At 41.7% G+C, this 21,603-nt stretch overlaps 2 protein-coding genes across 6 annotated transcripts; both read right to left on the reverse strand.

Annotated features, from left to right (window-relative positions):
- Positions 1 to 374: 374 nt before the first annotated feature.
- LOC123993002 (synaptosomal-associated protein 25-like) lies at positions 375 to 9,903 on the reverse strand. 4 transcript variants are annotated; one of them, XM_046294727.1, is made up of 8 exons: positions 9,398 to 9,903; positions 5,937 to 6,108; positions 5,404 to 5,445; positions 5,114 to 5,162; positions 3,209 to 3,326; positions 2,142 to 2,279; positions 1,094 to 1,238; positions 375 to 998 (listed from the first exon to the last, which is right to left on the reverse strand). In XM_046294727.1, exons 2-8 carry the CDS (start codon positions 6,006 to 6,008, stop codon positions 933 to 935), a joined length of 630 nt encoding a protein of 209 aa, XP_046150683.1. In that variant the 5' UTR covers positions 6,009 to 6,108; positions 9,398 to 9,903; the 3' UTR covers positions 375 to 932. The 4 variants fall into 4 exon arrangements, with proteins under 4 accessions (XP_046150683.1, XP_046150681.1, XP_046150682.1 ...); XM_046294725.1 differs by having other exon boundaries at positions 5,925 to 6,108; positions 9,398 to 9,882; XM_046294726.1 differs by lacking the exon at positions 3,209 to 3,326 and adding an exon at positions 2,597 to 2,708 and having other exon boundaries at positions 5,925 to 6,108; positions 9,398 to 9,848.
- Positions 9,904 to 9,923: 20 nt separating this feature from the next.
- Positions 9,924 to 15,707, reverse strand: LOC123993001 (calpain small subunit 1-like). 2 transcript variants are annotated; one of them, XM_046294723.1, is made up of 11 exons: positions 15,561 to 15,707; positions 15,178 to 15,263; positions 14,837 to 14,873; positions 14,563 to 14,655; positions 13,390 to 13,447; positions 12,989 to 13,053; positions 12,714 to 12,782; positions 12,361 to 12,439; positions 10,719 to 10,835; positions 10,553 to 10,611; positions 9,924 to 10,408 (listed from the first exon to the last, which is right to left on the reverse strand). In XM_046294723.1, the coding sequence occupies exons 2-11, from the start codon at positions 15,222 to 15,224 to the stop codon at positions 10,382 to 10,384; spliced, it is 651 nt and encodes a 216-aa protein (XP_046150679.1). In that variant the 5' UTR covers positions 15,225 to 15,263; positions 15,561 to 15,707; the 3' UTR covers positions 9,924 to 10,381. The 2 variants fall into 2 exon arrangements, with proteins under 2 accessions (XP_046150679.1, XP_046150680.1); XM_046294724.1 differs by lacking the exon at positions 15,561 to 15,707 and adding an exon at positions 15,390 to 15,531.
- Between the last annotated feature and the right edge of the window lie 5,896 nt (positions 15,708 to 21,603).

The raw sequence follows: 21,603 nt of genomic DNA on the forward strand, positions 1-21,603 counted from the left end.
TGATTTATTTAGAATTCTAGGCACAGTTAACCAGCATAGCTACCACAGTATTCTGTGGACAATGACCCAACACACCTCCAGGCTGTGTAAGGGCTATTTCACCAAGAAGGATAGTAATGTAGTGCTACATCAGATGACCTGGCCTCCACAATCACCTGACCTCAATCCAATTGAGATGGTTTGGGATGAGTTGGACCGAGTGAAGGAAAAGCAGCCAACAAGTGTGGGAATTCCTTCACGACTGTTGGAAAAGCATTTTCCTCATGAAACTGGTGAGGAGAATGCCAAGAGTGTGCAAAGCGGTCATCGCGGCAAAGGATGGCTACTTTGAAGAATCTCTGGTTACTACATGATTCCATGTGTTATTTCATAGTTTTGACGTCTTCACTATTATTCTACAATGTAGAAAATAGTTTTAAAAAAGAAAAGAAGAAAAGCCCTTGAATGAGTAGGTGTGTCCAAACTTTTCATGGGTACTGTACTTTCAATCTCATGGCAGGTGTCTGGCTCCATAGAGGACGGGCATCGAAAGAGGACCAGAGGGAGGATGGTGAAAGAGCAAAGGGGATGTGTATCTCATTTCTAGAAAATAATCTAGCCAACAGATGGCAGCAGTGTGGTACAGGCTGGGTATCTAGGTACCAGTCTCTCCAGCGTTCCACTTCTTGTACTCTTTTTTTTTGTCATGTGACATGTGACATGGAGTACCAAGAGTGGAATGTAATAACTGAACAGAGACTGGCAAACAGGCGTGGGTTAATGTAGAGCCAGGTATGAATAATGATGTGTACCCTGCTGCTCAGACTTTAGGATAAGGCGTACACGATCATTTGGCAGATTTTCTATGTGGGTGAACGGTCACTGAACGCATATTGGCACAGAACGACAGGGAGTAGATAAGATCACACAGCAGAGACGGACAATCTTCCTCTTTATCTCTTCATTAGATTGTTAGCTTTCTGATTGGCAGCATCGATGCGGGATACATTGAGAATGGCCTGTAAAAACAACACATTAGATTCATGTTCAACACAGAATTGGTCATCTATTGCTATTGAATAAATAGCAGTATGGCAGGTACTATAGGACTGACCTTGCCCTGAATGCGGTCAATCTGGACATTCTGCGTGTCAATCTCATTGCCCATGTCCAGTGCCATGCTCTTCAAGTTGCCGATAATGCTGCCTACATGTCCCAGATTCTCCTCCATCTCATCTTCGCGTGCATCATTTGTCACCCTGACAGAAAGACAAGACAGAAATACAGATAAAGAGAAAACACACCGGCAGAATGTAGATTTTGCAGATGTCAGTTTGTACATTTAACATAAGTTTCAGTAGATCATTGTTTTCGGAAGGCGTGTTTTCCCTGCATCCAGGGAGGGGCGTAGGTTTGTATAAATGTCCTCTGTTTGGCCAGGTGCTCCTACCGCACATGACAGGTGACTGATTCTATATGTCAATGTGTTATAGACAAGAGTAAATATCCCCCGGCTGCCACACACAGCCTCTGTTAGGTACACAGTTCTTGGTGCTATAAATGAGCAAGTATTTTCAATGGCCAAATTCATCAGAAAATACTTGTAAACCAAAAAGTATGTGCAGGCTGCATCAGAGTTCAAGGTTTTTTTCTGGATCAAAAAAAGCTTCGGTGGTTGTTGTGTCGGAAAGGATCTTTGTGTTTTAAAGCCAGTTTTTAGCAATTTTACACATTTTTCCATCGACCTGAGAGAAATGTTGCAGTGTCAAAGATAATTTCCTACAATTCCATACATTCTGCTATGAAACTGAGTGAACATTTAGCAATTTTAAGCTCATTTTTGTGTTCTTATGCTCAAACATTACAATGAAATCTAAATTCCTGAATAGATCATTTTTGTCTATGAAAATTAAATAAAAATTACAGTTTTTATTTTATGTTTTTTTTAACACTGTTTGCAATTAGTGGCCCAAGACTTTTCTATGGAGAAAAAAATGAATTATTAGCCCATATCCATAATGGTGTGATATAGGCCTACTGTATGTGTGTACAACAAAAATAAGCTTTCGTTCTCTTAGGAATAGTGAGGGCATGTGCAGGTCTTTGAGTATTGGGATTTGTTGCCTTGCTATTGGGGTTGTCATGCCATTGACCATTATTACTTGCTTATGTAGCCTCCGCTCATGATCATCTGCTCTCTCTCATCCACCACGCGTGAGGACGGCTGGCCGGACACCACCCCATCCTGGTTGTTCCCCCACACCTTCTTATAGGCCCCACTCTCCTCAAAGTCCTTCAGCCTATGCAGAGGCACAGACAGGACAGAGCACATCAGACAGCCATACACACAGAGCTTCATACCACAGTACATTGTGTTAACTCAAGAGTACAACAAAGGGTCACCTGCATAAAATAAACAAAACTTCTGATCTAAGCCCTGACATGTTGAAGAAGGAAGTAAGAGACAAGCCAAGCAAGAAGGAGTCTTATGCGCAGCAACTGGCAAACAAACTGTAAAGACCGGCACACAGACATGCACATTAATACTTGAGGAAGGAACCATGTTATCCCCATCTGCTCCTGACACTCATGACCCCTCCCACCTGCCAACACCTACTTATCACAGGAACACAGACCGCAGCATTTGCCCAGGTCTGTGAGGTTCTTTTCAGCCTCCTTCATATCCGAGTTGATCTGGTCCAGGCCCTCCTCAATCCGCTCCAGTTGCTCTGGACAACGCAAAACGTGAGGGAAGGGTAGGAATGGGAGAGGTGGAGGAAAGTGGGGAGAATGAGGGAGAACGTAATATAACACAAAACTATTCTATCACCAAAGCCCCCAACTGACAAAGGAAAGCCAGCGGTCAAGCATAATGCAATTGCGCAAATATGGTATGTGCAAACCCCAAAACTGAGAACAGGACACAAATGATTTAATAATGGTACACACAAGTCCATAAAATGCCTGGTATTGTGTGAGTAGAAGATGTACTGTTTGTAAAATATAAATGTTTTGGGACATGACCATCATTTTCTTGTAGTTAACTTTGCTGCAGACTTCTAGTCACCCAATCTCATAATGGAGCAAAACAAAAACAGACACAAAATGAATCATGGACTGGAGCAGAGGCGGGATGGATGGACAGACAGACTGTCTGGTTGCCGGTTGGCCTGACGGGCACTCAGGTGACACACAGATGACAGGTGTCCACAGAGCAGGGCAGACCTACTTGGTGCGGGGCCAGATGCACAGGCCACAACACTTGGCCATGTCAGTGAGGTTTTTCTCAGCCTCTTTCATATCCTTGTTGATTTGATCCATCCCCTCATCGATGCGGTCCAGTTGCTCTGCCCATATGGGGCAGGTGGGGAACATGAGTAGGGTGGATAGGAGAGACACAGGAGGGAACACACACATACAGTACATACACACAAAAGCAGACACACAAATAGCCTACACTCATCTAGTATACTGACAAAAACATGAGCACCCACTTATGGATATACATACAGTGCCTTGCGAAAGTATTCGGCCCCCTTGAACTTTGCGACCTTTTGCCACATTTCAGGCTTCAAACATAAAGATATAAAACTGTATTTTTTGTGAAGAATCAACAACAAGTGGGACACAATCATGAAGTGGAACGACATTTATTGGATATTTCAAACTTTTTTAACAAATCAAAAACTGAAAGATTGGGCGTGCAAAATTATTCAGCCCCTTTACTTTCAGTGCAGCAAACTCTCTCCAGAAGTTCAGTGAGGATCTCTGAATGATCCAATGTTGACCTAAATGACTAATGATGATAAATACAATCCACCTGTGTGTAATCAAGTCTCCGTATAGTCTCCGCCGGATTTGGATACAAAAAGATTTCCCAAGCTTTAAACATCCCAAGGAGCACTGTGCAAGCGATAATATTGAAATGGAAGGAGTATCAGACCACTGCAAATCTACCAAGACCTGGCCGTCCATCTAAACTTTCAGCTCATACAAGGAGAAGTCTGATCAGAGATGCAGCCTAGAGGCCCATGATCACTCTGGATGAACTGCAGAGATCTACAGCTCAGGTGGGAGACTCTGTCCATAGGACAACAATCAGTCGTATATTGCACAAATCTGGCCTTTATGGAAGAGTGGCAAGAAGAAAACCATTTCTTAAAGATATCCATAAAAAGTGTTGTTTAAAGTTTGCCACAAGCCACCATGGAAACACACCAAACATGTGGAAGAAGGTGCACTGGTCAGATGAAACCAAAATTGAACTTTTTGGCAACAATGCAAAACGTTATGTTTGGCGTAAAAGCAACACAGCTCATCACCCTGAACACACCATCCCACTGTCAAACATGGTGGTGGCAGCATCATGGTTTGGGCCTGCTTTTCTTCAACAGGGACAGGGAAGATGGTTAAAATTGATGGGAAGATGGATGGAGCCAAATACAGGACCATTCTGGAAGAAAACCTGATGGAGTCTGCAAAAGACCTGAGACTGGGACGGAGATTTGTCTTCCAACAAGACAATGATCCAAAACATAAAGCAAAATCTACAATGGAATGGTTAAAAAATAAACATATCCAGGTGTTCGAATGGCCAAGTCAAAGTCCAGACCTGAATCCAATCGAGAATCTGTGGAAAGAACTGAAAACTGCTGCTCACAAATGCTCTCCATCCAACCTCACTGAGCTCGAGCTGTTTTGCAAGGAGGAATGGGAAAAAATGTCAGTCTCTCGATGTGCAAAACTGATAGAGACATACCCCAAGCGACTTACAGTTGTAATCGCAGCAAAAGGTGGCGCTACAAAGTATTAACTTAAGGGGGCTGAATAATTTTGCATGCCCAATTTTTCAGTTTTTGATTTGTTAAAAAAGTTTGAAATATCCAATAAATATCATTCCACTTCATGATTGTGTCCCACTTGTTGTTGATTCTACACAAAAAAATACAGTTTTATATCTTTATGTTTGAAGCCTGAAATGTGGCAAAAGGTCACAAAGTTCAAGGGGGCCGAATACTTTCGCAAGGCACTGTACAAGAACAAGGACCATCTAAGGTTTCTGTTGTAAGATTGACATCGATGTGTCCACATCTTCCAATGGGAGAAAATGATTATATAACGTCCATTTCATTACCTCCTTGTTCGTCCAGCATGACCAGGGCCCGGATTCCTGAATCTTTGCTCTGTTGAGATCAGAAATGGCATGAGATTAGAATCACCATAATGTGGCTATAATGTTCATGATTTTTGCATTGAATCAAATGAAGACTCTTCGGTTAAAGGACTGAATGAATGGAGTACATTATCGGTAGGCTGCCAAAAGAAATCAACCAGAGATACTGTGATTATAATGACGATGACGTGTCATTATTAGGGCTTGGTCAACAGAGGCAGAGTGAGTGGCAGGTGCTGAGTCTCCCATACCTCCTCTACTAGCTGCATCATACGACGGGTACTCTCCAGGGACTGGATGAGGAGGGTCAGAGAGACAGGACGCAATTAGAGGATTTAGTTACCTTAGATACAGTACTAAAAACATAAACAGACTCATTTCAGTGGTCTGTGTGCCAAGAATGTGTTTGTACAGAATGCTGGGGCCTTTCTCCAGGGAATTTTCTGATGCTGAAGTAATTGGACTGGGAATTAGATGTGATGTGCAGTAAGTAACCTTTACCCAAGGGGAAAACCCTCTGGGAGAGTGGCTTAGGGTGATGTCACTGTGTAATCTCTTGATATTGCAACTCTGAAAACAATGCCCGGGTATGGCAGGTAACCTTTTCTATAGCTCCAGGCATGATTTACCCTTTATCGTGGGGGCCAATGGTCAACAGCCAATGGCTATGGGGAAATTGTGTATTGATCTTAAAAAAGTGCAGCTGAACCTTCTGTTGTTGATATTTCAAAGTTAAAGAAGTTAGTGGTCTTGAGATGATATGTGACATTACCTCATCTGTTACCTGGTTGGCCCTCCTCTGCAGCTCCTCCTGCTCTGTCCTCACGGGCGAGTCGGCAGCCATCTTGCCTGACATCTGCAGAAGCCGCGGAAGGACAGCACAGTCTGTCTGGTTTGCTCAGGAGCCTCTTTCCCAAGAAGCAAGGCTAGTGCATCAGGTGGCTTTGACACCCGTCCTGGTAAAGACAATGAAAACAGTGCAACAGTGCAGAGCTCTTTATGGGCAGTTTTTGTGCAGAGTACAGTAATTAGAAAATCTAGGCAGTATCACCCAGAAAATTACCCCTCTAATTACCCATTGCTCTTTGAGTGAGCTTGAAGACATGGAACAATACTATTAAGGACACATTGGATCAGTCATGATTTCAGCATGATCTGTTGGTTCAACTCTGTGGCTACACAGCCTTTCTCTCAGCCGCCATTGGAGCCCCATAGTTCTGAAAACCTGAATATTTGCACCTGGCATGTTAGTTTGATCAGTGAATTTTCTACCCTGCTTGTTTTCTCCTCACCCCTCTCCATCCTCACTCGACTCTGTGCCTCTACTGCCTATACTTTCAGATCATATTCCATTCATTGCTTAACATAATTGGTGCCTATTTCACAAAACCTCTCTTGTTCCTCAGACTCTTTCACCTACAGTACATGCATCTCACATACACTCCTTCCATTCTGTTGTTACGGAGTCGAGATGACAGTGCACCATGCAGCAGCCTCCTTATAATTACCATTAATCACCACCTGCCTCACCCAGGCAACATGCTGAGAGACAAGAGGAGAGGGAGAGAAAGAAATGGAGAGAGAAAAAGAGGAAGAGAGGTGGGGGAGGGAGGAAGACAGAAAGAAAGAAAAGAGACAACCAGAACTAACAGTATGTTTTGTCTGGGAATGAAGGGTTGCAAAGATTGTGACAAGTACTGTATATATGATGATGGTTAGAAGTTGTTGTATAAGGATGGGTGCACCTCAGCCACGCTCAAGGTTCTAAACGATATCATAACCGCCATCGATAAAAGACAATACTGTGCAGCAGTCTTCATCGACCTGGCCAAGGCTTTCGACTCTGAGAATGCGGTGATTGACATCGACATTGGTTTCTCAAATGACTGCTTCGCCTGGTTCACCAACTACTTCTCAGATAGAGTTCAGTGTGTCAAATCGGAGGGCCTGTTGTCCAGACCTCTGGCAGTCTCTATGGGGGTGCCACAGGGTTCAATTCTCGGGCCGACTCTTTTCTCTGTATACATCAATGATGTCGCTTTTGCTGCTGGTGATTCTCTGATCCACCTTTACGCAGACAACACCATTATGTATACTTCTGGCCCCTCTTTGGACATTGTGTTAACAAACCTCCAGACGGGATTCAATGCCGTACAACACTCCTTCCGTGGCCTCCAACTGCTCTTAAATGCAAGTAAAACTAAATGCATGCTCTTCAACCGATCGCTGCCTGCATCCGCCCGCCCGTCTAGCATCACTACTCTGGACGGCTCTGACTTAGAATATGTGGACACCTACAAATACCTAGGTGTCTGGTTAGACTGTAAACTATCCTTCCAGACTCACATTAAGCAGGGCTTCCTATTTCGCAACAAAGCATCCTTCACTCATGCTGCCAAACATACCCTCGTAACACTGACTTCCCTACCGATCCTTGACTTTGGCGATGTCATTTACAAAATAGCCTCCAACACGCTACTCAGCCAATTGGATGTAGTCTATCACAGTCCCTGACCTGTTCACCGGACATGCTACCTGTCCCAGACCTGCTGTTTTAAACTCTCTAGAGACAGCAGGAGCAGTAGAGCTACTCTGAATGATCGGCTATGAAAAGCCAACTGACATTTACTCCTGAGGTGCTGACCTGTTGCTAAATGGCATATATTATTATTATTATTATTACCCTCGACAACTACTGTGATTATTATTATTTGACCATGCTGGTCTTTTATGAACATTTGAACATCTTGGCCATGTTCTGTTATAATCTCCACCCGGCACAGCCAGAAGAAGACTGGCGAACCCTCATAGCCTGGTTCCTCTCTAGGTTTCTTCCTAGGTTTTGGCCTTTCTAGGGAGTTTTTCCTAGCCACCGTGCTTCTACACCTGCATCGCATGCTGTTTGGGGTTTTAGGCTGGGTTTCTGTACAGCACTTTGAGATATCAGCTGATGTAAGAAGGGCTATATAAATACATTTGATTTGATTTTGATTTGAACTAAAAAAACAAATAAAAGGATGCCCATATGAAAAACTGGTTTTCTGTGGAGTCACACCTGGAATGAGACTTTGAGAACTTTGAACCAGAGCTGTTTTATCTCCGTGCAGATTTCCTGTCTCCTGCCCTTGATTCAATGACCACTGTATCTGCTGTACCAGATAGACAGATGAGTGAGACAGACAATACATCTCAACCAAAGGCTTCCTGTTGCTCTCCCACTCACCCACCTACGCATCACATCGTTGATGGACATGACAGCCATTTTGACAACTCACGAGGGAGACATATAACAGGGTTGCCTATCTTTCAGACACAGAACTTACTCTATTAAAAAAAAGCTGTGAAGTATTATGTGTAACACGTGCCTGATTTCGTAAGCTTAAATAGAAGAACAGAACGAATATGAAAGAAAGTCACAGTCCCAATCAACATAGTTATAGGGCAAGCAGAGGAAGTAAGTTAGGGTGTTCTCATAACACGTTTGAGGAACGAATAAAACAGAAGGGCTGAAATGAGACAAGCATGCTGATTCATAGCTTAGGGGAAAATCCCCTAAAATTTTTGGGGGAAATTCATACATTTTTGGCATATTTTTGATGCATTTTGTGTGTTTGTTTGACAACATGTGTGTTTGCCAACCCGCTCAGAGCTATATATTTGTTTAACGTTAACCTGCTGTAAATGTCAACCTGCATGGCCCCTGAAAATGACAGAGATGAGTGTCCACTGCATAACATGGCTTCTGACATCACGGATCATGGCTACCCACTGAAGAGGACTGCCACCATAGTAATTACCACTGATGAGTAAATACCATTAATTCTACACCCCTACGAGAATAATAATCTACCCACCTACACTAAAAACACTAATAAGACAATATGATGTTATAGAAACAAGTTTTCAAGAAGAGCATTGATCACCTCATCAAGGACTGGGCAGCTACAAGGAATGGGAGGATTCACGAGACCTATTATTGCAATGTTCACATCATACCAAGTAACATGCATGTTTGTTTACATCAAGAATAGATACTTATATTTTTGATTTTGTATTTAACTTTCACAAACTTATCAAACAGTGGATTTAGCCAGTCTTTGTTGTAACTCTTTCAGGCCGTAAATAAATAGATAAACAGTGTTGATGCGATGGGTCAAGCTTAGCCTCCACATAGCCTATATTATAATATATAAACCACCTACGTCTATAAAGTGATAAACACTGTTAAATCGCCTCTAAACTTACCTTTAACTTAATGTATATGAGTGGTCGTGTTTGCCTCGACTTTGCCCAACAATCCACTGCAGCATCCGTCACCTGTTTGTTCATTGATCTACCCGGTCCCTCAGCATCATCTCGAAGGTTTTTGTTCCTGCCTTCCAGGTCCGCTCTGCACTCAGGTAAGTCCGATGACACGCCCCGATTACCACCCGCTCACCCAATTGGTGGCTCTATCTTCGACGTTACATCCCGGCGAGTGGTCTCTCATTTTATTGTCTCTAGTCCTTCCTCCGCGATCACGCCCCCTTGAACAGCCGCTCTCTCGTTGCTCTGGAAACGGCCCGGGTACCTGTGCACGTCACCAGCCGCTGTTCTGTTGTGCTTCTCCTTTTGCCCATGCAGTGTGTAAATAAAGGTAATAGGCAGCAAAGATTCGGCTATTAGTCGGCAGAGGTGGAAGTTAAGAGTGATGAATAACTGAATAACAATCAACATTATTATTGACTTGGTTTGTAAAAGTCGGTCAAAAAGCTACAATAAAACAAAAATATTAAAGTTATTTACAAACATGCGAGAGAACATTTATTTAATGAGCAAAAGCAGAACATTTAGAAATTGTAATAAATGAGATATCTGCAAGTATTAGGTAATATTGCCCCTTCATTGAGCACTAGAATGTATATATTACATTACATAGCAGTATGGAATGTTTGACCAAGTGTTTTTCTGGAAAAAAAGGAAAACACAAAACTTTAAAATATTTGTGATTATAGAAAGGTATTTGAGTTTGGCCTATTGGACAGAAAGTGGATTTGTGCTTTCCTAGGTTGCTGCAATGCTGCCATCTAGTGATGAATTGAATGAACTTTCATGACTAAATGACGTATGAACGTCTGTAAACAATAATAGCAATGGTCATATGAAATAAAAATCTAAAATAAGAGAAAGAGAGAGAGAGAGATAAATGAAGAGATGAATGTAGGATTTTTGTAGGCTTTCCCTGATGTTTTATGAGTACATGGTCAACTGAAGCCACTGTGGAGAAAGCAGAACACAAAAAGATGTGTGGTTATTTAGGTCTAATTTCACTTCCTATATCCAGTCATTAATCTTAAAAATAGTCCCTAACCCTAAACACACTGTTCAAATGCAAAGAGAAAATAGTGAAAACTAATGTACCTCCTGGATGTTGACATTGATGATTCCATCATCATCTTTGTCCAGAGTCTTGAAAGCTCCTGAAAATGCATAAAACACTATTACTGAAGGGTAATGAAAAGGAAATAGTCTGAAATCAAGAACATAATCGGACTGATCAGGGGAGGATTGAGGATCAGTCACTTACGACACATAGCGTCCAGTCTGACCAGGCACCCAATGTAGTTGTCAAAGTCCATGTTGCCCTGTTCATCACTGTACCTGCGAACCATCAACTGGAAGAGCTGGTCGTTGAGAGGGAAGCCTGCACACGGACATAACAGGAGAGAGACACCAATGAGACCAAACACATACACTACCTTTCAAGAGTGTGGGGTCACTGTTGAAAACTGTGGTTCTGATTAAAGAAGCAATAAAACTGGCCTTCTGTAGACTAGTTGAGTATTTGGAGCGTCAGCATTTGTTGGTTGGATTACAGGTTTGAAATGGCCAGAAACAAAGCACTTTCTTCTGAAACTCGTCAGTCTATTCTTGTTTTGATAAATTAAGGCTATTCCATGCGAGAAATTGCCAAGAAACTAAAGATCTCATACAACGCTGTATACAACTCTGTGTACAACTCCCTTCACAGAACAGCGCAAACTGGCTCTAACCAGAATATAAAGAGGAGTGGGAAGCCCCGGTGCACAACTGAGCAAGAGGACAAGTACCTTTGAGTGTCTAGTTTGAGAAACAGACACCTCAGAAGTTCTCAACTGGCAGCTTCATTAAATAGTACCAGCAAAACACCAGTCTCAATGCCAACAGTGAAGAGGCGACTCAGGGATGCTGGCCTTCCAGGCAGAGTTCCTCTGTTGAGTGGCTGTGTTCTTTTGCCCATCTTAATCTTTTATTTTTATTGGTCAGTCTGAGATATGGCTTTTTCTTTGCAACTCTGCCTAGAAGGCCAGCATCCCGGAGTTGCATCTTCACTGCTGACGTTGAGACTGGTGTTTTGCGGGTACTATTTAATAATAAAGCTGCCAGTTGAGAACTTATGAGGCATCTGTTTCTCAAACTAGACACTCTAATGTGCTTGCTCTCTTGCCCTGTTGTGCACCGAGACCTCCCACTCCTCTTTCTATTCTGGTTAGAGCCAGTTTGCGCTGTTCTATGAAGGGAGTAGTACACAGCTTTGTATGAGATCTTCAGTTTCTTGGCAATTTCTCGCATCAATTAGCCTTAATTTCACAGAACAAGAACAGACTGATGAGTTTCAGAAGAAAGTCTTTATTTCTGGCCATTTTGAACCTGTAATCCAACGCACAAATGCTGATGCTCCAGATACTCAACTAGTCTAAAGACCAGTTATATTGCTTCTTTAATCAGGACAACAGTTGTCAGCTGTGCTAACATAATTGCAAAAGGGTTTTCCAATGATCAATTAGCCTTTTAAAATGACAAACTTGGATTAGATAACACAACGTGGCATTGGAACACAGGAGTGATGATTACTGATAATGGGCCTCTGTCCGCCTATGAAGATAATTCATTAGAAATTTGCCGTTTCCATCTACAACAGTCATTTACAACATGAACAATGTCTGCACTGTATTTCTAATCAATTTGATGTTTTTTTTATTGGACAAAAAAATAGCTTTTCTTTCAAAAACAAGGACATTTCTAAGTGACCCCAAACTTTTGAACGGTAGTGTATGTGCAGGAACTAGCTAGCTTTCATCAGTTATCATGGCTGTTTGTTGTCACCGTTATGACACTGTTAGAAAAGCCTTATGATGACAAAGAAATATGCATTTCCATGTTTTGGTTCTCATGATCTCTGAGCTCACCTGCAGCTTTGAAGGTAGCAGGAAGCTCTTGTGAGGAGATGAGCCCTGAGCGGTCCGTGTCATTTGATATGTAGATGCACTGAATCAGAACGGAAATAAGGTTACACAAGAGGTCAAAGTTCACAGCACCTTTTATTAAGAGTGTATTAACATGACATTTATAAAACAACATTCTTACATTAATGGAGTAAGAGGACTAACTTGAAGTTGTATGTGGTTTTATATGAATGCCTTGCAAATACATGCAAATCATTTCTAGCTCAAGGCAAATGTTTCACATAAATGTCCATCATTTCACACAATTGTTCATACAGTGCCGATTGTCAAAAATGTAACAAGGGGACTGAACTCACCTGCCATTTCTTGATGTTGTTCCATAAAAACTTGAACTCATGGAAACCTAGCTTTCCTGTGCTGTCGCTCTGTGTGCTCAGGGTTAAGGTAAAACGTAATATCAACTACTCTGATAGTATAGTATAGTATAGTATAGTATAGTATAGTATAGTATAGTATAGTATAGTATAGTATAGTATAGTATAGTATAGTATAGTATAGTATAGAATAGAATAGAATAGTATAGTGTAGTATAGTCCTCCATCCTTATATAGGCACTGATGTGGAAGGATACGTCCATGACAGCCACCATGCTCCTGCATGACTCGATGCTAAAGCCATCAGTCTTCAGGTCACCACCTGAAATGAACACAGACAGGCCACTCTAAACCATTCCATGGAACTAGTCTTGTGCTTAGACAAACTCCATTATGCGTGCAACAGGTGTCTAGATATGAGTAAAGTGTGTGTGTGTGTGTGTGTGTGTGTGTGTGTGTGTGTGTGTGTGTGTGCGTGCGTGCGTGCGTGCGTGCGTTCGTGCGTGTGTGTGTGTGTGTACAGAGAGTACATAGATACAAAAAGGCATGCATAGACATGCTTATGAACATAAGACACAGAAATATAAATATTATAAGAATGCAATGACAAAGACAAATATAGACACAAGCATGGTGTTTGTGTAAAAATAGGACTCACGTTTGCCAATGATCCTGTTGAGGATGTTCATCAGTTCAGTGGGGCTCACCTCCATGTCCTACAATACACAGAGAGATACACAAGTATATCCTCATATGCTGTAAATGCCTACATGTATTTGGGTCACAACTCAGCTCACAAAAGGATAAGGACACTGAGACGACTTTAATGAACAGATGTGTCAGGAGTACAATCATGGACCAAATACATAGCTCTCTCTGTATTTGTGCGTGACATATTAGAATCACAATTATGGTAACAACTTCAAAACTTTTAGCGCGTACATTTGCAACAGGTATGTCTTTAGGTTCCCTCCACTTATGAGAAAGGCCTTAATGAGGCCGTCTAGTCATCAGTTTAAAGTCAACCACTGCCTGACGAGTGCCCAGAAGAACATGTAATACATGTATCCACTCTCAACAACAGTATATGACTCACACAGCCTCCACCCCCACCCACACAAAACTAACCAGGCAGGAGTCAGACAATGGTAGGTATAGAGAGAGAGGAGGAACCAGTCTCTCTTCTTGCTGTCTGTGGAAGAAACCAGGGTTTTGGGTTGTCAACAACCACACCCTCAGCTTCTTACTCCACCACTGCCTGATCCAATAGCAGTCATATGAGCATACAGTTGCTGTTGAGAAGGGGAACATCTGTGGAGCCCTGGGCTACTACACATGGCCAGAACCAAAGGGGGCGGAATCAATTATTCCAACCAACAGAAAGTCTTTACTGTACTCTACTAAAAGGCTTCTATTGGTTGGCAGCAGCGAATGACAGACAGCACATTAGAAGCGTCATTTCCAACATCATTTGGGTGGCTGGATGAACCACATTCTGAGGTCTGGCTGCAGTTGAAGCAGGGTGAATAAGTGGAGGGAGGGGTTTGGAATGCAAACTAGGCTTAACTTGGATACAAGAGGCGACAACAGGGCTTCACTCATTGTACCAGTGTACAATCAGCCCGAAAATGAAATAACATTCCTGCCATGGATAGTTGGCTGCACCAACTTCAAAAGATAATATACCACAAACAAATCTGTGACTTAATTAACACTGGTCGTTGGTCTGCTCTCTATTACAATAAACCACTAACGGTTGGATAACGGAGGTGAATAGGATCAGATATGATAGTAGTAGGAGTGCATAAGTTGAAAAACAATAAGTACTTACATCCCCAGCGAGTTGCTGGAACACCTTGCGAAACTGTGTCTCCTCGTCATTCTCCTTCGGCTTAGCGTAGGCCAGAGGTCTGCGTGGTGGGGGCTAGGACACAATCCCAGACCAGGTTCTGTTAACACTGCGGTCCGGCATGCAGGACAGCAACAGTTGTGGTTCATTTGCTCAAAAGAGTAGAGTTTACTTCTAAAACTTTCCAATTCAAAGTGTTCATAAGACTAGGACAGTGTTCTGAGATGTTATCAAGGTTGTTGAAGGGTTAACTCACAGGCTCTGATGGCATGAATTGACCGGGGTCAACATTGCTGTTGGAGAACACCAGAAGGACCATTGTCTATTACTATATAATAACTACTGAGTGTGCAACATCATGAATGAATTAAGTCAGTGACCTGACAGGGTGTGTGTGTGCTTGTTTGTGTGTGTGTGTGTGTGTGTGTGTGTGTGTGTGTGTGTGTGTGTGTGTGTGTGTGTGTGTGTGTGTGTGTGTGTGTGTGTGTGTGTGTGTGTGTGTGTGTGTGTGTGTGTGTGTGTGTGTGTGTGTGTGTGTGTGTGTGTGTGTGTGTGTGTGTGTGTGTGTGTGTGTGTGTCAAAAGGAGCCAGGCCTACCTCACAACATCCAGGATGCCACCAATTAGTTTTTTGGCCAGAAACATATTGAAGAGGAACTACAGGTGAAAATCTACAAAAGGAGCCTAGAGATAAAAAAAAAAGGTTAAAAAAGAATAAGAGTTTGATCAACATCTGATGAAAATCCATTTGTCCACCTTATACAAAAAGGCGACAAAAGAGAGAAAGCAAGATATATACAATTTGTCCACCTGTAATACATATGTTATTGGTGGGGCTCCCTCAGAAAACTGCAACCTCGCCTGTATTGATAAGCAGCACAAATAGTAACCTCAGCAGCAGATTTTAAAAGATTTTACAAGTGACGAAGAAGGCAAAACAAACGTGAAACAGTCAGATTAACTTGTTAAGGAAATACTTACAGCGACCAATGCGTTGCTAAAGTCGACCAAGACTGATATGCTGGCACTCCTACTAGGTACAAAAACCAGCTTTACAAGTTATATTTCAACGCATCAGAGTTGTTCGTATTCTACCTCGGTGATCAGCGCTTCACACCCCTGCCTAGGGAGCACCTAGAGAAAGGCAGATTGTCAATGACTCTGGGTCCTATAATCTGTAGTGCTATGATCAGAAGGACTGGTATTTCCCTAATAATTATATTATGGATAATGAGACTTTTTAAAAACCTTTTAATTATTATGCATGATTCACATTGATTTAACATAATGAGGCAATGAGAGTACATCGGCCTTGTGGTGTAATGTTAATGTTGAGCAGTGAAGTAGGGGGCAAGGAGGTCACGGGGTGAAGGCGGACGGAAGCCTATAGGGATGTTTTAGCAAGCTGTGTGTTCAATAAAAGCCTTTTATAACTTAATGTTAACCAGTATAAATGCACAGAAGTAGTCTGTGTCTTCGTAAAGTCATCTACACGACAGGCCTAAAGTTCAGTGATTTACTGATCCTGTTTAACAAAAAAATAAATAATGTCATGCCCTAATAAATATGAGTTAGAATGGCATTTTGTTCATTTGGAATATAGACCTATTTGCCTAACCTACAAAGTGCATGGAATGTTGATGTCTGAAACTAATGAAAACATTTGAAAAAGAAGAAGCCACACTGCGTGAATTTGTCCAATAAGAACGTTCATTGCCGTTCGCCAGTTAAAATATTATCTCCAGTTTGGTGTCCACGGTAGACCGCCTACATGGTGGCCTACAAGGACGCAACCAGGAGGGTAGTCACTAGTTACCACATCCACAAAGTCATAATTATGGCTCAACTCTGCCTATTACTACAATTTATCTTAATCTGATTTGAAACCTAACCTTCGCCTTAACCAGACTGCTAACATTATGCCTAACCCTAATCTTACAATAAGACAAAACATACTTTTTTTTCATACTTTCTTTTACAATATAGTTAATTTTGACTGTGTGTTTGTGGTAACTAGTGACAACCAAGCAGGAGTGCTTAGTACAAGTGGCGAGCGCCATGGAAACAGGGTTATTGACGGGGAACTTGACAGAAGTGTTATTTGTATACATTTTTATTCACTTTACACCGTGTAAAGTGTCTGGGCTGGGTAAATGCAGTGTCAGAGCAGGGTAAATGGATTTTAAGCTGGGACCGAGAGACTGAAAAACAGCTTCTTTCTCAAGGTCATCAGTCTGTTAAATAGCCATCACTAGCTTATAGAGTCTGCTGCTTATACACATAGACTTGAAATCACTGGCCACTTTAACAAATGGGACACTAGTCACTTGAATAATGTTTACATATATTGCATTACTCATCTCCTAAGTACAGTATATACTGTATTCTATACTCTTCTACTGTATCTTAGTCTATGCCGCTCTGACATTGCTCGCCCATATATTGTATATTCTTAATTCCATTCCTTTACATATATTTGTGTGTATTGGGCATATGTTGTGAAATTGTTAGATATTACTTGTTAGATATTACTGCACTGTCAGAGCTAGAAACACAAGCATTTCACTACACCCACAATAACATCTGCTAAACATGTGTATGTGACCAATACAATTTGATTTGATTTAAATGTCAACAGTGTAATTCCCTTGTCTTCTTGTGCGCAGCATCATGTCCTACCAAAACATAATCGGTAGACACTTGGAGCTGGCTTAGAACATTTTCTATTTAGCCAGATTAATCTATTTCAATAGTTGATATACTGTCGCAATCTACAGAAGGAGGCATTGAGACAACACTTGCCTTGCTTTAGTTTGACTTTCTGGGAGGGTTGCATTGTAAGTCCTGCTACAATGTAACTACGACAATGTAACATTGTAACAGCTTCCACTACATTATAAACAATGTAACACTGTATCATTTCTGTCTTCATTAGGCCTGCCAAAGTATCCTTATTCTTATATCCTATCATGGAGTTGTGTTTCAAGACTACTCAATACAATTCATCTGATCCATTCATTCATAGATTACCCGCCCTCACCCTCACATTCCTTACAAGCTATTTAGCTATTTTGTTCAGATAATTTGAAACAGGTTTTTTAACCAGAATATTTTAGCCTACCAAAATGTTATCCAAATCTGGCGTAGTACTAATACCTTTGACATTTTGTCACCGCTTGTGTTACAGGAAACTTTGAAGAAGCAGAGTTTTTTCCTCTTCACCAAGACAATGTTTAACAATAATGCCATTCAGCTGAAATGCAAGTACTATCATGGAGAAATTACAAGATTATGTTAATAATACTGTTATTTGATCAAATGGTTGTTTTATGCTACAATATAGGGTTCTTAGAACTCTATTGTGTCCATGTGAACTGAGAGGAGCTTCTGAGATTGAACTCTAACAACTGATTTATGATCGTCTTGTTGTCTCTCGGAGCCCGCATTCCATAGAATGAGTTGGTGTTTGTGTGCCGGGAGGTACCAAGGTGGAGATGGCTCCGGTATGGATAACGATGAGAGGAACTTTGTTTTGGGGGTCAGACCCTGGTTTCTACACAATGAGTCTTATTTAAAATAAAATAAAATAATTTGTAAATTGAGAAGGGCGTGGGGCCTAGGATCGAGCCTTGGGGTACTCTCTTGGTGACAGGCAGTGCCTGGGACAGCAGATGTTCTGACTCTATACACTGCACTCTTAGAGAGAGCTAGTAAGCAAACCAGGCCAAAGACTCCTCAGAGACATCAATACTCCTGAGCCGGCACACAAGAATGGCATGGTCCTCCACAGGTATTCACAAACTGGGGTACGCGCAACGTCGTCGGGGGTACGCCAAATAAAAAATGTGATTCACATTTGGCCAAAAGTATGTGGACACCTGCTCAACGAACATCTCATTCCAAAATCATGGGCATTGTCATGTCATTGGCATCATTAAAGGTGAAGACGGTTATTTAATCAAATGAAGTCTGTGTAATATTTACTATGTGATTAAACTAATCATGTACATTTTTTAACTAGGAAGTCGGGGCACCACAGCAAGTCTAAAGATTACGAAGTTATAATTTTCAGAACAGAACTCTTCAGATATTTTAATATCTGATCAATTAGTCTTCCATTAATGAATTATTCTTTACCTCATGTCAGTCTCATCTGAATGTCGTAAATGGTTAGTTATTTGCACAAACCCAGCCTTTATTATAAATAATCCATACACCAATTGGCTTAATCCTTTATTTACTAACTAACTAAATAATCACAGAAATGCATAAACAAACAAACAGTAAATATTAGTTACTAACAAGGATAGGGAAGGTTCCCTAGTGCGCTAAGCCAATATGACGGCTTGGTGGACAAAGGGAAGAAGTTGTGGACTGAGACAGAAGCGGGATCACTACACACAGTTGATAATTACATTAATTGAAATGCTAATCCTTTGCACATGAACGCTCACTCATTCGGGAATAGTTGCAATCAATATATATTTACGCCCATGTGTCGTTGTGATCTTTTCTGTAGGAATCCGGTCCGGCTCCTGGAGAGTTCATCCGAGTCTCTCTCTCTCTGTTTCCCTGAAGATCAAAGTATTTCACGGTTAGAATGGATACTTCAGAGTACCATTCAAAAATGTTCTCATAGATTAGATGTTTCGGTGGTTGTTGGTATTCTCGTCCCAGGTTTACATAATTTCTAGCTGCAGACTAGTAATTAGTATCTAAGATTTGCTCTTATTCTGTAGGGATAGATGGTCTCAGAGTTTTAACTATATCCAGCTGTGTAGCCAATGCTCAATGGGGTATGGTTATGAATTCAATAACTATTCGCAATCCCAGCTCATGCTGTGGTTTTGCTTAGTCTTGGTACTCAAACCCGTCCCACCTCAGCTTACACCGAGGTGTGCGTGGTCTGGAGAGGATTTACCTGGGGGGGGGGGGGGGGTTATTCGTAACAATAGAAAATGCGGTTCCATGACACCAGATCATGTCTGTGCTCACAGGGGCGGGCCAATGACTTAGTTAAACTTTAAAGGGAATACAATTCTCTCACATTAAAGGTTTAACATCACATTACATCATTTCACAAATAGTTTAATCTTTACTCATTCATTTTATACAAGAATTAGATGCAAACACCATAATTGAGAAACATTCACATTCAGAGATATAGTTATGTGTGTTTCCTGTCCTTCGTGAAGTCACCAAATGAAACACACTTAACATAACTGTCCCTTAAGTGTCCACGAACATTTCCCACATTCTCACAAGTGGACATATAGTTTAATTTTCCCATTTTGGGTATTTAAGTGTTCGGCCATGTGAAATCCTTTGTTCACTCTGTTGGCTCTCTTTGCATGAAAAGGGGGAGAGAGTCTCTGCCAGGAATTTACAACCTGAGATAACAGAACCTGGGTGTAGGAGAGAGTGAGAAGCCATGATCTATACCCAGAAAGGACCACGTCATGACAGCATTAATATGGAGTTGGTCCCCCCTTTTCTTCTATAACAGTCTCTACTCTTCTGGGAAGGCTTTCTCCTGGCATCCGCCAAACCCAGATTAGTCCGTAGGACTGCCAGATTGTGAAGAGTGATTAATCACTCCAGAGAACATGTTTCCACTGCTCCAGAGTCCAATGGCGGTGAGCTTTACACCACTGCAGCCAACGCTTCACATTGTGCATGGTGATCTTGGGTTTTTTGATGTTCAGCTGCTCGGCCATGGAACCCCACTTCATGAAGTTCCCCATGAACAGTTATTGTGCTGACGTTGCTTCCAGAGGCAGTTTGTAACTCAATAGTGAGTGTTACAACCGACGACTGACAATTTTTACACGCTACGTGCTTGTCACGCCCTGACCTTAGAGATCCTTTTAATTCTCTATTTGGTTAGGTCAGGGTGTGACTAGGGTGGGAAATCTATGTTTTCTATTTCTTTGTTGGCCTGCTATGGTTCCCAATCCTAGGCAGGTGTCTATCATTGTCTCTGATTGGGGATCATATTTAGGCAGCCATTTCCCACCTTTTGTTTGTGGGATCTTGTTTTTGTGTAGCTGTCTAAGTACACTGCGCCTTGGTCCATTCATTCCAACGATCGTGACAGTGCTTCAGCACTCGGCGGTCCCGTTCTGTAAGATTGTGTGGCCTACAACTTCGCGTCTGAGGAGTTGTTTCTCCTAGATGTTTCCACTTCACAACAACAGCACTTACAGTTGACCAGGGCAGCTCTAGTAGGGCAGAAATGTTATGAACGAACTAGTTGGAAAGGTGGCATCCTATGATGTAGCCATGTTGAAAGTCACTGACCTCTTCAGTAATTCAGCCATTCTACTGCCAATATTTGTCTATGGAGATTGCATGGCTTTGTGTTCGATTTAAAACACCCGTCAGCAACAGGTGTGGCTGAAATAGCCACACCTGTTGAAAAAAAGAAAAAGCCCACTAATTTGAAGGGGTGTCCAGATACACATGGCCAAAAGTATCTAATGGTAATGTGTAACAATAAATTGGGACTTTATTAACACAAGCTGATCTTCATTTGATCACAAATAACTAATTGCACTATTTTATATAAGGAAAATAATAGCATTTTTTTGTGCCATGAAGGTGTAGGCTATGTAGATGTTCCAAAGGTCTGCATCAGTGGCTTGTAGGCTATGTGTGGAAGGAAGGAGCTGCTAAATGTTTTTATGTTAATTAACGTTCAATTACCGTGAGACCTACAGTTGTTTGCTTGACAATCACTGGCTGATGAAATTTTGTGACCACCACAGCCCTAGGTGTGTGCCTTTCCAAATCATGCCCAATCAATTGAATTTACCACAGGTGGAATTACAATCAAGTTGTGGAAACATCTCAAGGATGATCAATGGAAACAGGATGCACCTGAGCTCAATTTCGAGTCTCATAGCAAAGGGTCTGAATACTGTTATATTTCTATGTGTTTGGCCTACTATGTTTCTCAATCAGAGGCAGGTGTCAGTCATTGACTCTGGTTGGGAGCCATATTTAGGTAGCCTGTTTTCTATTG

The sequence above is a fragment of the Oncorhynchus gorbuscha genome, linkage group LG13 (genome assembly GCF_021184085.1).
Source record: "Oncorhynchus gorbuscha isolate QuinsamMale2020 ecotype Even-year linkage group LG13, OgorEven_v1.0, whole genome shotgun sequence".
NCBI classification, from domain to species: Eukaryota; Metazoa; Chordata; class Actinopteri; order Salmoniformes; family Salmonidae; genus Oncorhynchus; species Oncorhynchus gorbuscha.

Excerpts from the sequence above, each read along its gene's own strand:
- LOC123993002 (XM_046294725.1), bottom strand. The coding sequence starts at position 6,008 with ATGTCAGGCAAGATGGCTGCCGACTCGCCCGTGAGGACAGAGCAGGAG. Across the intron at positions 1,239-2,141 it reads AGCGGAGGCTACATAAGCAA|GGTGACAAATGATGCACGCG; the intron begins GTAATAATGGTC and ends TCTTTCTGTCAG. Across the intron at positions 999-1,093 it reads TTGACCGCATTCAGGGCAAG|GCCATTCTCAATGTATCCCG; the intron begins GTCAGTCCTATA and ends TTGTTTTTACAG.
- LOC123993001 (XM_046294723.1), bottom strand. The coding sequence starts at position 15,224 with ATGTTTCTGGCCAAAAAACTAATTGGTGGCATCCTGGATGTTGTGAG. Across the intron at positions 13,054-13,389 it reads CAACAGGATCATTGGCAAAC|GTGGTGACCTGAAGACTGAT; the intron begins GTGAGTCCTATT and ends TGTTCATTTCAG. Across the intron at positions 10,836-12,360 it reads TGCTACCTTCAAAGCTGCAG|GCTTCCCTCTCAACGACCAG; the intron begins GTGAGCTCAGAG and ends GTCCGTGTGCAG.